The sequence below is a fragment of the Mytilus trossulus genome, chromosome 5 (genome assembly GCF_036588685.1).
Source record: "Mytilus trossulus isolate FHL-02 chromosome 5, PNRI_Mtr1.1.1.hap1, whole genome shotgun sequence".
NCBI lineage: Eukaryota > Metazoa > Mollusca > Bivalvia > Mytilida > Mytilidae > Mytilus > Mytilus trossulus.
In genome coordinates, this window is record NC_086377.1 from 78095501 (window position 1) to 78109750 (window position 14250).

General features: G+C 32.7%; 1 protein-coding gene across 1 annotated transcript in view; it reads left to right on the forward strand.

Annotated features, from left to right (window-relative positions):
• LOC134718331 (uncharacterized) overlaps nt 1–3002 on the forward strand; it is a 42656-nt gene extending 39654 nt beyond the window's left edge. Inside the window, exon 8 of the mRNA XM_063580825.1 lies at nt 31–3002. Coding sequence (XP_063436895.1) covers nt 31–98 — 68 coding nt within the window. The 3' untranslated portion in view covers nt 99–3002. The remainder of the gene's footprint in view (nt 1–30) is intronic.
• Nucleotides 3003–14250: the final 11248 nt, after the last annotated feature.

The following is a 14250-nucleotide window of genomic DNA, read 5'->3' on the forward strand; positions in this document are numbered from 1 at the left end:
TTTTGACTGAATTTCTTTTAAATTTTTCAGGATTGATAGAAAAGATTCATGCAGTTGTCGATAGTGTGGTATCTGATGCTTTGAACGATATTTGTTAACTCATTTTTGTATTCACCATTTGCAGTCAATGGGATAAATATTGAATATATGAAAAATTGGCATATTGGAAAAATGAAAAGAACTACTCAAACTATAATTTACTAATTAAATTGACAAAAAAGTCAATGGTAAACAATAAATATAAACAAGACGATGTGGTTTGAAAACTCTCCATTCGATTCCCAATGTAATAAAAGTTAACTATAGGTCAAAGTACGAAGCCGCGGCGCACACCAATCAGCAAACTAAAAATTATAGTGTAAAACCATTCATACAGGACGACTGAGGTCTTATTACAGAGACACACATATGAACCAAACCAATAAATCACATCTGTGGAATAATAGGTTAGAGACTTAGGACAAGTGCATACAAATGTAGAATGTGTTTGATATATTAACTAGTATTTCAAGATAAGTTAAAACATAGTTGTTAATCATAAAGTTAAATCATCAATATGTTTTATCATTAAAAGAAAGCTTCGTGTCGAAAGTTGTGAAATCAAGGTAACATTTTTAGAACAGTTCATTAAAGAATGAGTGTCTAGCTGGCTAGTTTTGTCATTTTTATAAGGTGAGCGGACTGATATAATACCAGTTAGACACCATTTGAAGCAATAATTTCAATGTCCAACATTCTTCACATTGACCAAATTACTTATTTACTCCAGTTTTACATAATTAATCAATCAATCAATCAAAATTGTGTCATTTCAACGCAAAGTAATCAATATACTTTGCGTTGAAATGACACAATTTTGATTGATTGAATGATTGATTGTTAATTGCTAAACGTACGGTGGCAAATGTTTCATGAATGTTCAGGACAAAAACAAAATAACAATGAATACCACCACAGCTCCTGTAATAGAAGCCGTCTGGGATTAAGGTCAGAGAAATTTACCTGTAAGGGTGTGTATGATACTGGTAAAGATGGTTTACAAACAATAACATCACAATTTATTCAACTAAACATAGATTAAGGGATTAAGGTCAGTGAAATTTAGACAGCCACTGGAAATTACCTGTATAGGTGTGTATGATACTGGTAAGATGATTTATGAACAATAAAATAACAATGTATTCCACTATACTTTACTATACTAGACGAAGACTTTGCAAAAAACAAGATCATTATTCATATTTATTTATATAATTATCATTATATTGCATTCGTTCTTAGCCGTGATCGATAAAGTTTAAAAACTTTGACTCTCCAACTTTTTTTTTGTTTGTTAAATGACTACGTGAATTCCGCGAAATTATCAAGTCTGAATCCGCCTTTTAGCTCACCTGGCCAAATAGGCCAAATTTACTAACCACAACCATCATTCGGCAATCTAGTTTAAAAAATAAAAGTGTCCGATGACCCTGCTTGTCAACCAAGATGGCCAAAATGGCTAAACTAGTATAATGGGAAGTAAAATACAAGTTTTGACTATTACTTTGAATACCGTTATAAAAAGAGAAAATCTGACAAGAACTGTTCAGAATGTTAAGCTTTATCAATTGTTACAACTGTCAGACGACTTCCTTTAGGAATTGTTGCACTTAAAACAATGATAAATGTTTCTATTTGTTTGTCATGATTTCTTTTTATCTTGAAAACAATAATAATAGATAGAGAGAAACTTTAAATAGCAAAAATGATATAGCACGACATGTTCTACAAATAATTCTAAAAAGGTCAAAATCGTCAGTCGACTCCTTATTCGAGTTATCTTAAAAGTCATAAAAGATAGACAAATGATAGATAGAAATTGAAATAAACGAAAATTATCTAAAGTCTAGCACTGGAGATGCAAAGTCTAGTGCTATAGATATACATGCATAATGCATCCGTTCTATCAATTTAACTAGCCGTTGGGTTATCTTTTTTTTTCAAGTATTTGAAAGTGTTTGAGATAATATCAAGTATTAAAAACGTTCGTCGACGCAACTCCCAGCATATGTTGGGCCTGTTCAAAGTCAGGCTATGTACACCATGTGTTCGTTGGTGTTTTACCTAAATATTTTAAAATTTGTGCATGATTTTGTATTTTAACCTTTTTAATCGAGTGTTACTGATAATTGTTGTGTAAACGAAGCACACAACGGCGTACACAATGATAAGCTTGGAATCTTTTATGAGGTTTTTTTCTGTGTTGCACGTCTGTTTTTTTTATTTAAGAATTAAATGCTTCTTTTTGTAAATTTCGGAAGCGCTTCATACTAAAAATGTGCGCACGGTCAACGCTTTTACAACCCTATAAAGTTACAAAAAGAAGCATGCAATACTTATAATTACATTTTTTAGCTATTATCATGAAAACACGAATTTTATAAATTTTGTATTTTATTCACCTGTGCACTTTATTGTGGGACCACGTGCTATCATGAATGAACAAGTTTTATTGAGTGATAAAATTGCTTACGGAATAACACGTGATGTGCAGTTAGCCAATCAAAATAAAGTGTTACAATGAAACATACATCTAATGTAATTATTAAAGAGAAGTCGAGGTTGTAAGTTCAAATGGCAATATTTTTTGGCAGTTCTACAACATGTAACTTTTCATTTCATCAGCAATATCAATATTTGTACAGTTATTCATTTTCTTCAACTAATTCGTTTATTCATTTATCAGCTATTTTTATTGGTACTGTGTGAACATATGTTTTATATATTCTATAATATTGTCAGAAAAGGTGTTGCAACAGTTACAATAATCCCATAATAATAATTTCATACATAATATATTTTTTCTTGTATTCAATCATTCCAAACGTGTAAATAAAAGTCCTTTGCCAAATTTAGTGACTTTGTACATATCTTGAAAAATTAAGATTTACAAATTTAACATGTCATGGTACCATTGTGTTTTTTTTTATTTTGTTATTTTATCACTATTTGTCTAAGTAGTGTCTCCTACTTGTTTATATCTGTATGTATTTTTGATGAGTACTTATGTAAAAAAAAAAAAAAAAAAAAAATGTTCTTGTTCTAATTTATTTGCCGAAAAATCAAAGCAATATCAACACACGTTGAACCCAACAGGCCAACCTATTACAGCAACATCGACACGTTGAACCTGACAGGCCAACCAATCACAGCAACATCGACACATTGAACCTGACAGGCCAACCAATCACAACAACATTGACACGTTGAACTTGACGGGCCAACCTATCACAGCAACATCGACACGTTGAAGGTGACAGTCCAACCTATCACAGCAACATCGACACGTTGAACCTGACAGGCCAACCAATCACAACAACATTGACACGTTGAACCTGACAGGCCAACCTATCACAGCAACATCGACACGTTAAACCTGACAGGCCAACCTATCATAGCAACATCGGCACAAAAAGCAGCATATTCGTACATATAAAATAATGAGTAAAATAACATACATACCGAACTGAAAGGAAAATTCGAATCGGAAAGTTCCTTATAAAATTGCAAAATTCAAAGCTCAGGCACTTAAAACGATGGAACACAACTGTCATATATTCGTACTTGGTTCATGTATTTCCTTATGTAAAAGTGGTGGGTTAAACCTGGCTTTAGAGCTAGCTAAACCTTTCACTTGTTTAAATTACGCATAGCATTCAATTATATTGACAACAATGTGTGAACAAAACAAACATATATAATAGGTAAAAATGTCAAAAATAGGGGTACAGCAGTCCACAATGTTTTATATTTTTATTCACCTAAAAAACAAAAGATGTCAAAAACGAAAAAAAAAAAAAAATTCTTTGCAAATGATCGATTTCAAGTCATACATAGGTGAAAGATACCAAAGGCATATTCAAACTCATAAAGTCGGAGACAATCTGACAAAGACATGGCTAAAAAAAGATGACAAAAAGTCAAACAACAGTACACAAAACACAACAGAGAAAACAAGACTGAGCAGCACAAAGCCTACCAAATAAAGTGAAAGGAATGAACTTTCATTAAATATCTCTCTTTTTATATGTAAGGTAAATTGCATTTTTATGCCCCCGCCGTAGAGGAGTGTGCATTAGGTTTTACCCTTGTCCGTCTGTACGTCCGTACTTTCGTACGCCCCAAAGTTGGTTTCCGTTCTCTAACTTTAGTTTGCTTCTACCAAATGTTATGAAACTTATACACAATGCTCATTACCACAAAACACAGATCAAGTTTGAGTTTCTGTGGCGTCACGTAAACTGTTCAAGAGTTATACCCCTTTAAAAATGAAAGAATTGCTGAATTTGTATACGCCCGTTTACGGGACGTATTATGGTATACCGTTGTCCGTCTGCCCGTCTGTCTGTCCGTCGTCAACATATCATGTCGGACATTAACTCAAAAACGCTTTAACCAATTTGCATAAAACGTTGGTGAATTGTTTATATCTAGTGAGCTCCCTATCGTTTTTTTTATAAATTCTAGATTTTACGTTTCCGAGTTATTGGGTTTTATTCATTAAAAAAAGGGGGAGTTTCCAGTTTTCGGACAATAACTCTAGAATGCTTTCACCGTGACCAACTTGCAAGAAATGTTGGTTAATTTTTTTATATCTATTGACATGAGCTCCCTTTTGATTTTTATAAATTTTAGATTTTAGGTTTCCAAGTTACGTGGTTTTATTTATAAAAAAGGGGGACTTTCCAGTTTTTGGAAAAATAACCTAAACAATGCTTTCAGCAGTTCTCATGAAACTTTAATTAATTGTTATTATCTTTTGATGTAAGCTCCCTTTAGAAGTTTATAAATTGTAGTTGTTTATAGTCTGACAACAGATTTACTCAGAAATCTTTAATTGAATATAAATTCAATTCATATGATATAAATTTCTAGTTGTTTGACTACATTTATTCAGAAACCTATAATATGTCAAATATTTAATTACAATCCAAATTCAGACCTGTATCAAGCTTGAATATTGTGTCCATTTTTGCCCCAACTGTTCAGGGGTTGACCTCTGTGGGGGTATGCTGCGCTCAGCGAAGCAGTTTACTCGTTTCTATTCTCTAACTTTAGTTTGTTTCAACCAAATGGTATGAAACTTATACACAAGGCTTATTACCACAAAATACAGATCAAATTAGAATTTTGGTTTGCGTCACTTTTACTGTTCTAGAGCTATCCTCCTTCACAAATGGAAAACAATACTTATTTTTGGTTTCCGTTCATTACTTTAGTTTGCCTCAACCAAATGTTCTGAAACTTATACACACTACGTATTACCACAAAACTCATATCAAGTACAACTTTGGGTAGCGTCACTTTTACCGTTCTACTTTATATGACATGCAAGCGGGAGGGAAGCAAGTTAACTAGTACCAACGGAAACTCGTACCATGTTAACTCGTACCAAAGAAGTTAACTCGTACCACTGGGATGTCGTACCACTTCAAACTCGTACCATCAAAAATATATTAAAAACTAGGAATATTTTATGGTATTATTTTGTAAACTTAATAAAACTAATGTTGAATTACTTGAATTTTATACTGGATTTTTATAGACAAAAAATACGAAAGTTTTTCATCTGTGTCCCATGGACACATTCCCCATTTATTTAGAAAGGTTTAGTAAAATGTTCTTGAAAAAGGGTAGCTTGTACTTAATTGACAAAAAATATTCCACATGGAATAACCCGAGTAACTCACATACATCATGTTTAACAGCTAGATTTCAATCATCGATTTCATTTGGAGATTTGATAAATTCTCATTTTAGGATCATACGAAACATGGTAGTGATATATGCCGGTTACAATACAAGAAATAACATTTATCTATTTTCCCTTTTTGGAGTCACAAATAGCAATTTTACAAGTATTTCTCCAAAGGTTGGCTTTCTATGGCCTCTCTCTCCTTCTAATAACCCTTGATCTGCACATGACCCAAATGAATGCTTGCATCTCCTTTATATCAATGAATTCGAAATTAAGCAAAGTGTATCGAAGATGTATTGATTTTCTGGCTGGCTTCTTCTTCTTTTTGCAACTTCCCCCTATGGTTAGGAGCAAATCAATTGCTTGATTATTCACAGTGGGTTTATATTACTCGGTCGAAAATAGTTAAAATCACATTGGTATAAAACGCAATTGCGTATTTAAAAGACGATGGGCTTATATTACACAGAAGATAATAAAAGTTATTCACTTTGTTATAACGTTTTACGCCGAATTTTCAAATAGTCTAAAATCTGAAATGTGCCTGGTTGACTTTATGACGATAGTAAAACCGTGGGATTTTCTTTTCTTCCTGTAAGTATGAATTATAATTGTTGTTTTTGTTGCCTGTAGTTTATTACAGTTGTAGGGATTTTTCTTAATTTCTTGTGAGTCTGGGTTATAATTTTTGAGGTTGTTGCTTGTAGTTTATTGCAGTTGTAGGATTTTTTCTTTTCTTCTTGTGAGTTTTGATTATAATTGTTGTTGTTGTTTCCTGTAGTTTATAACTGTTTAGGGATTTTCTTTATTTCTTGTGCGTATGGGTTATAATATGTTGTTGTTGTTGCCTGGAATGTATTACTCTTGTAGGGATTGTTTGTTCTTCTTGTGAGTTTGGGTTTTAAATGTTGTTGTTGTTGCCTGTAGTTTATTACAGTTGTAGGAAATTTTCTTTTCTTCTTCTGAGTTTGGGTGTTAAATGTTATTATTGTTGCCTGTAGTTTATTACAGTTGTAGAAATTTTTCTTTTCTGTTTGTGAGTTTGAGTGTTAAATGTTATTATTGTTGCCTGTAGTTTATTACAGTTGTAGAAATTTTTCTTTTCTGTTTGTGAGTTTGAGTGTTAAATGTTATTATTGTTGCCTGTAGTTTATTACAGTTGTAGAAATTTATCTTTTCTTCATGTGAGTTTGGGTATTAAATGTTGTTGTTGTTGCCTGTAGTTTATTACAGTTGTAGGATTTTTCTTTTCTTCCTAATGTGGTGCAAGTTATAATTTTATTATGACATTCGTGTCGTTGTTCATTGATTCTAGTACGGAGATCAACGCTTATGTCAAATTCGAGGTATAAGTCTGAAAAGGAGACAGAGGAAGCCGTGTCTGTTGTTCATTGATTCTAGTATGGAGATCACCGCTTATGTCAAATTCGAGGTATAAGTCTGAAAAGGAGACAGAGGAAGCCGTGTCTGTTGTTCATTGATTCTAGTATGGAGATCACCGCTTATGTCAAATTCAAGGTATAAGTCTGAAAAGGAGACAGAGGAAGCCGTGTCTGTTGTTCATTGATTCTAGTACGGAGATCACCGCTTATGTCAAATTCGAGGTATTAGTCTGAAAAGGGGACAGAGGAAGCCGTGTCTGTTGTTCATTGATTCTAGTACGGAGATCACCGCTTATGTCAAATTCGAGGTATTAGTCTGAAAAGGAGACAGAGGAAGCCGTGTCTGTTGTTTTTTAAAAGTTTCCAGTTCAGAAAATGAAGAAATATAATCCTCAAAATCAGACTTGGATTTGAATGTAATTAATTAAATTGCACATTACATGGAATCGAAACATATCATAAGGTAGGTAGTGATTTAGTTTACATTCATTTAGATCTAGTTTATATTTTTAAAATGGTGTTGATAGTTTATTTATTTTTATTTTAACTTTTTTTCACTTTTGTATACTATATTTTGTACATAAGAAAAAGAGAAGCATTAAATAAATTAAAAATTCGTGTTGGGAATAATATACTACAACAAACCGTGCTAATTTTTAAACTATGAGTCGTTCTGAATTGCATTACTTTGGTTTGAGTGATCAAGAAAAAACACATTTTTGTGCATAAAAAGAAATCTATGAGATAGATTTTTGAAATAAATTGTTAGAAGATAGATTTTATGATATGTTTTAAGAAAATAAAAAGGAAAGATGGTCAGTGATGGTTTTAGCGAACTAGTTTTCATGCTACAAGTAAACGTTAGAAAATTGTGTAAATTTTTACTTAAAGAGTTATCTCCTCTTAAATTGCTCAGTTGACAACATTGTTTTTAAAATACAAATGTTTGGTATATTTGAATATATCAGCAAGTTTTCTTCATATAAAAAAACCAGTTTAGCCAATGAAAATGCACATCTGTCTACAAATTAGCAGATTAAGGCAAATAACTGATTGTATATTGCGATAGTACGATCCAAGCTGTCGGTATACAATAAAAGAGGGACGAAAGATGTCGGTATACAATAAAAGAGGGACGAAAGATACCAAAGGGACAAGTATACCTCAAAATCAGATATATTTTATTTTAACAAATAATATGATTAACATCCGACCGTGAACTGGTATGCACAATGCGATGATGTCTTCAAGTAACAAAACAAGACTGCCAATTGTGTTTAAGTAAATCTTCTTTGTTTTCAGTGTAATAATATGGAAAATGTAAAATATATTACCAGTTGAATGCTTCTATTTGTAACTTCATTGGGGTGTAAAAGCGTTGACCGAAGTACATTTTGTATGAAGCGCGGATGCGCTTCATTTTAATAATGCGTTCACGGTCAACCCTTTTACACTCCTATGAAGTTACAAAAAGAAGCATTCAATACTTTAGTTATAATATTTTTTTTTAGCCAGGATCATGAAAACACGATTTTATCAGGTTTTTATTTAATTTACCTGTGTACTTTATTGTTGGACCTCGTGTCATCATGAATGATAAATGTTATTGTGTAATAAAGTTGATTAAAGAATAATGCGTGATTGCAGTGTAGTAATTATTTGACATGTAAAATGTAAAATATATATAACATGTAAAATGTGAAATAATTACTGTTGCAATTGTCTGTACCACAACACTTCGTTATTGAGGTAGGCGAATTAACAGACAAACGACAGCATGGGGATTATTCAAGAACTGACACGTCTGAAATATAACAAATATTCAAGAACTCACAAGTCTGATGAACAAGAAAAAATAAGAAATATCCAAGCTGAATTGAAAATGCTTGATTTTCTATATTTTGGGAGATAAAGAATTGTCGTTTTACTTTTTATTGTCATGTGTCTCTTTTTTGTTTGATATTTCTTTCATTTTTGTTTTTTTAGAATTGTGATGCCACGTTTCAATTATTGTTCTTTTCTTTTCTTTTTTTTTTTTTAACTTTTTCTTCTTTTTATCCATTCTCATTTACTGAGCATAAAGTTGGAAACAAGAAAAAATGCTCGAAAAGTCACAATTTGTTATACGAACATATAAACAACTAATACAAGTAAAATTATAATTACATACAAATAAATTTAAGTGTGACTCAAACAGGTAAATATTTCTGCTTTATAAAAATGTAAAATAAATGTCAATCTTACCGTCTTTGAAAAACAACCTAGGTTGAAGAACAGGTCTCCATTGAACGTAGGATTCTGTGAAACCATACATATCTGTTAACATTATTGAAATTGTAAAACATTTGCCATTATTTTATGTACATAAATAACACCTTGGTAAGGAGTCCTACAATTGTTATTATTTTTTTTCAGACATAGAGCAAAAGTCCCCTTTTTATAGTGTCATAGTCATCTCCACCCTCAAAATCGGCGTTTCCTAGACATTTGATTTTACGGTTATCACTTGCAACATTTTTTAACATCCCTCGACGGTTATTCGACAAATATGAACATGATGAAGACAAAAAACTCTTACCACTACACCCAATCAAATCTGTAAATCAGAAATTTTACTGGCATAGTGATTTCCCTTTCTTGTGAATAAAGATGTTTAATTATAACTTGTTACATACATAGTTTTTGACAAAATCAGTGTCTTTTTTATTACTTTGATATCACTCAATGTATATACCAAGCAAAATACATTCAACATATTTCAGTAGTTGTTATGAAAGAACAATGACTGATCTCATTTGCCTGGCAGTTAACTATTTTATAGAAATGTACAGGGTGATCAACATAATCACATTTATAACAGGTAAGAGGAGACCAGTTAAATGATCCAGAATTACCTCCCCTGCCTGACAGTTGACTGTTTGATAGCAATGTGCAGGCTGATCAACTTACTCACATTTATAACAAGTAAGAGGAGACCAGTTAAAGGATACATACTTACCTCCCCTGCCTGACAGTTGACTGTTTGATAGCAATGTGCAGGCTGATCAACATAATCACATTTATAACAGGTAGCATGATACCAGTTAAAGGATACACACTTATCTCCCATGCCTGACAGTTGACTGTTTGATAGAAATGTACAGGCTGATCAACAGAATCACATTTATAACAGGTAAGAGGAGACCAGTTGAAGGATACAGACTTACCTCCCATGCCTGACAGTTGACTGTTTGATAGCAATGTGCAGGCTGATCAACAGAATCACATTTATAACAAGTAAGAGGAGACCAGTTAAAGTATACAGACCTACCTCCCCTGTCTGACAGTTGACTGTTTGATAGCAATGTGCAGGCTGATCAACATAATCACATTTATTACAGGTAGCATGATACCAGTTAAAGGATACAGACTTACCTTCCCTGCCTGACAGTTGACTGGTTGATAGCAATGTGCAGGCTGATCAACATAATCACATTTATAACAGGTAGCATGATACCAGTTAAAGGATACAGACTTACCTCCCCTGCCTGACAGTTGACTGTTTGATAGCAATGTGCAGGCTGATCAACATAATCACATTTATTACAGGTAGCATGATACCAGTTAAAGGATACAGACCTACCTCCCCTGCCTGACAGTTGACTGTTTGATAGCAATGTGCAGGTTGATCAACAGAATCACATTTATAACAGGTAGCATGATACCATATCTAAGCTTCGAACCGGGATGATTTACGCACAGAGGGTTTCAATGTCCTACGCGCGTCTGGTGTAAATATAAAATTTTAAATCTGGTATCTATGATGAGTTCACTTACAACCACTGGGTTGATGCCACTGCTGGTTGAGATTTATTTCCCGGAGGGTATCACCAACCCAGTAATCAGCACGTCTGTGTTGACTTGAGTTATCATTGATTTGATCATTATAGTAAATTAACTGTTAACAAAACTTTGATTTTTTTTAAATACTAAGGCTTTTCTACCTCAGGAATATATTACCTAGTTAATTGTATCCCTCAATTGATACGATATTCCCGTGCTTGCATTTCCTATTATGATTTTCTTGATAGAGGGTTGCTGCTCACAAATAAGCTACACAATGTATTAAACCAAGAGTTTCAAATGGTGAAGTTGAAATCATCCCTTCGTAAATTTTACGGACGCCATCACGAAATGGTTGGCCGTTATGGAATAACCGTTTCACAAATGATATCGAATATGTTCCTGATGTCGTAACTACAATCCCCTTCCCTTTCATGAATATGACCTACCGAATTAGACTATTTACCGGATTTGATATCATATAAGCAACACGACGGGTGCTACATGTGGAGCAGGATCTGCTACCCTTCCGGAGCACCTGAGAATACCCCTATTTTTTTATTTATTTATTTTTTTTTTGGGGGGGGGGTCATATTGCTTATTCTTTAGTTTTCTATGTTGTGTCATGTGTACTATTGTTTATATGTTTGTCTTTTTCATTTGTAGCCATGGCGTTGTCAGTTTATTTTAGATTTATGAGTTTGGCTGTCCCTTTGGTATCTTTCGTCCCTCTTTTGTATTTGGCAAAACTTTCAGGAATTTTTATTCTTCTTTGCTCTTCAACTTATCGCGATAATGACCAGTTTGTCAATAACTATTATGTTATAATGTTAAAACAGAAGTGCTAACTACTGAATTGGTGATACTTGCAAGAATATCATCACCCAATCGAAACACATACTAATCAAATGTTTATAATTTTGTCATTAGCGTTTCGTTTACATAAGACTAATCATAGGCACTCAAAATAAAACAATAGGATTGATCGGGTTAACTTAACTTCTAGAACTCTTGTCTTTTTTTGTTTGTCAGTTTTTATTGTTTGAGGAACTCAGAGAGGCCGGAGAGAACAATGAACATGTTACAGGCAAACTGAAAATCCGAATCCCCCAAAAAAGTTGAAGGGTAAAATATGAGTACGGAAGACCTTCAGTATCAGTTGAAATATCTACTAATACCAATAATTTACACCTAATTCACTCTGTACTTGACTATACACACAACAAATAACTATAAGAGTGAAGAGATCGATACAAATAATTAAAGCAGAATGAACCTGTAAAATGATCATTAAAATTTATTACTTCATGAAGCTTAAAATCAAACCTTAATTAAAAAATTCATAAGAGGGAAGTCGAGTGCATTAGCCACGTGCTAGGTTCGAAATAAAAACCTCAGTGTTGCCAGATATTAGATGAACTTCTTAGTCGCATAAGTCATCTATGACCCCCAAAACAGTTCAAAGGTCATATACGATTACGGAAGACCTGATACATCAGCAGCAATTTTTCACTTCGAAATCGTAATCATTAAACTCACCTATTTGTCTATTCTTGAAGAATCGCAACAATTTCTGAATTTACAGTACTTATAGTTTTGAGTAACAATATAATCAAACAGTAATTGCCTCCACAAGATAACACATAATTTTAACCGAAGTGAAGAGATCAAAACAAAAAGTTAAAGCATAATAAACCAAAAAAATGATCATTAAAACTGATAACTTTGTTTAGCTTATAATCAAACCTTAATTTAACCTGAAGTTTTTATACATCATTGACTTTCAAATATTTATGTTTGGTCTTTCCGAATGAAGGTACATCTGGAAAGCGATATAGCTATAACAGATGAAAGTTTCGTTTAAAAATGCAATATAAATTGTATTGCATTACTATTGTTATATTATGGGGATATGATATTATTGTGCGTAAAAAGTAAAAACGCAAAAATACTTTTATCTTCGAGGAAAATTCAAATGAAAAGTCTCTTGTAAAAAAGGAAAAAATTAAACGTTCAAACACATCATTAGAGTTGATAACAACTGTCATAATCCTTACTTGGTACATGTATTTTTTATGTATAAATTGATGTATTAAATCTGATTTAGCTAAATCTCTCACTTGTATTAAGTTAAATCACAAAAAGCACTAAACTCCAAAGAAATTCAAAACGGAAAGTTTCTTATAAAAAAGGAAAAGCAAAAGTTCAAACACATCAAACGCATGGATAACAACTGTCATATTCCTTACTTATTACGGGCATTTTCTAATGTAGAAATTATTAAATTAAAACTATTTTTATAACTAGCGAAGCCTCTCACTTGAATAGCACACTAACTAAATAACTACATGAAAATAAATTTAGAAAAATAAAATCAAATATGGTATTTGTATAAGTTATCTAAAGGATTGTTCAATGGATCAAATTAAATTTAACTATACATAATTATTGAAATATATGTTTTCATACCATGTTATAGTAAGGGAAGATGATTTCCGGTTAACAAAAATAAAACACTAAAACTAAGAATCATTTTTCAAAACATCAGTCTTTTTGTATATTCCTTGGATATGATTTTGATTTTCGATTTTAGCGCCACTTTTAAGCACCGCATTTATCTATTTCGTGGCGGCCAGTTTTCATTGGTGGAGGAAGACGGATAGCCGGGAGGAAACCATTAACCTTCAATAGGTAAACTGCAAGTCTTAGTCAATTCAGATTGGAGTCGAGTCCAACTTAACGAACGGGGTTTGAACACACAACCTTAGTGTTGACTTGTTAGTGATTATAGTAGTAACTACCTATACCACTTGGTCACCAAGGCCCTCTCTCTTCCTTGAATAGAAACGCACCAACTAAAAACACACTGTAAACTCATTTTGAAGGGACTCGAACCATTAATGTCAAATAACCAAGAGATAATTTAAAAATGTAATGCAATGCCCAATTTTAACTTTTTTGGTATATTGTCTTCAATTAAAATAGATAATTTGTCCCTGTTTCAGCAAGGTGGCGAACAAACTTTTAAACTGAACATCAATAGCAAGAGCAGAAAGTGTTACATGCACAATATAGATGACACAATTTATGTCATTAAGCATTGATTTAAAGTGTTAATGGTATGAACCTAAATTATAACGTGAAACAGTTCGAGTTGAAATGACTTTTCTTTAACATGTCGGGTGCCACATGTGAAGCAGAATCTGCCTACCTTTTTTGGCACATTATATCACCCCCAGTGTGTGGCGGTTTTTTTTTTGGTGTTCAGTCTTTAGTTTTCTAGGCTGTGTCTTGTCTAATACTATTTGT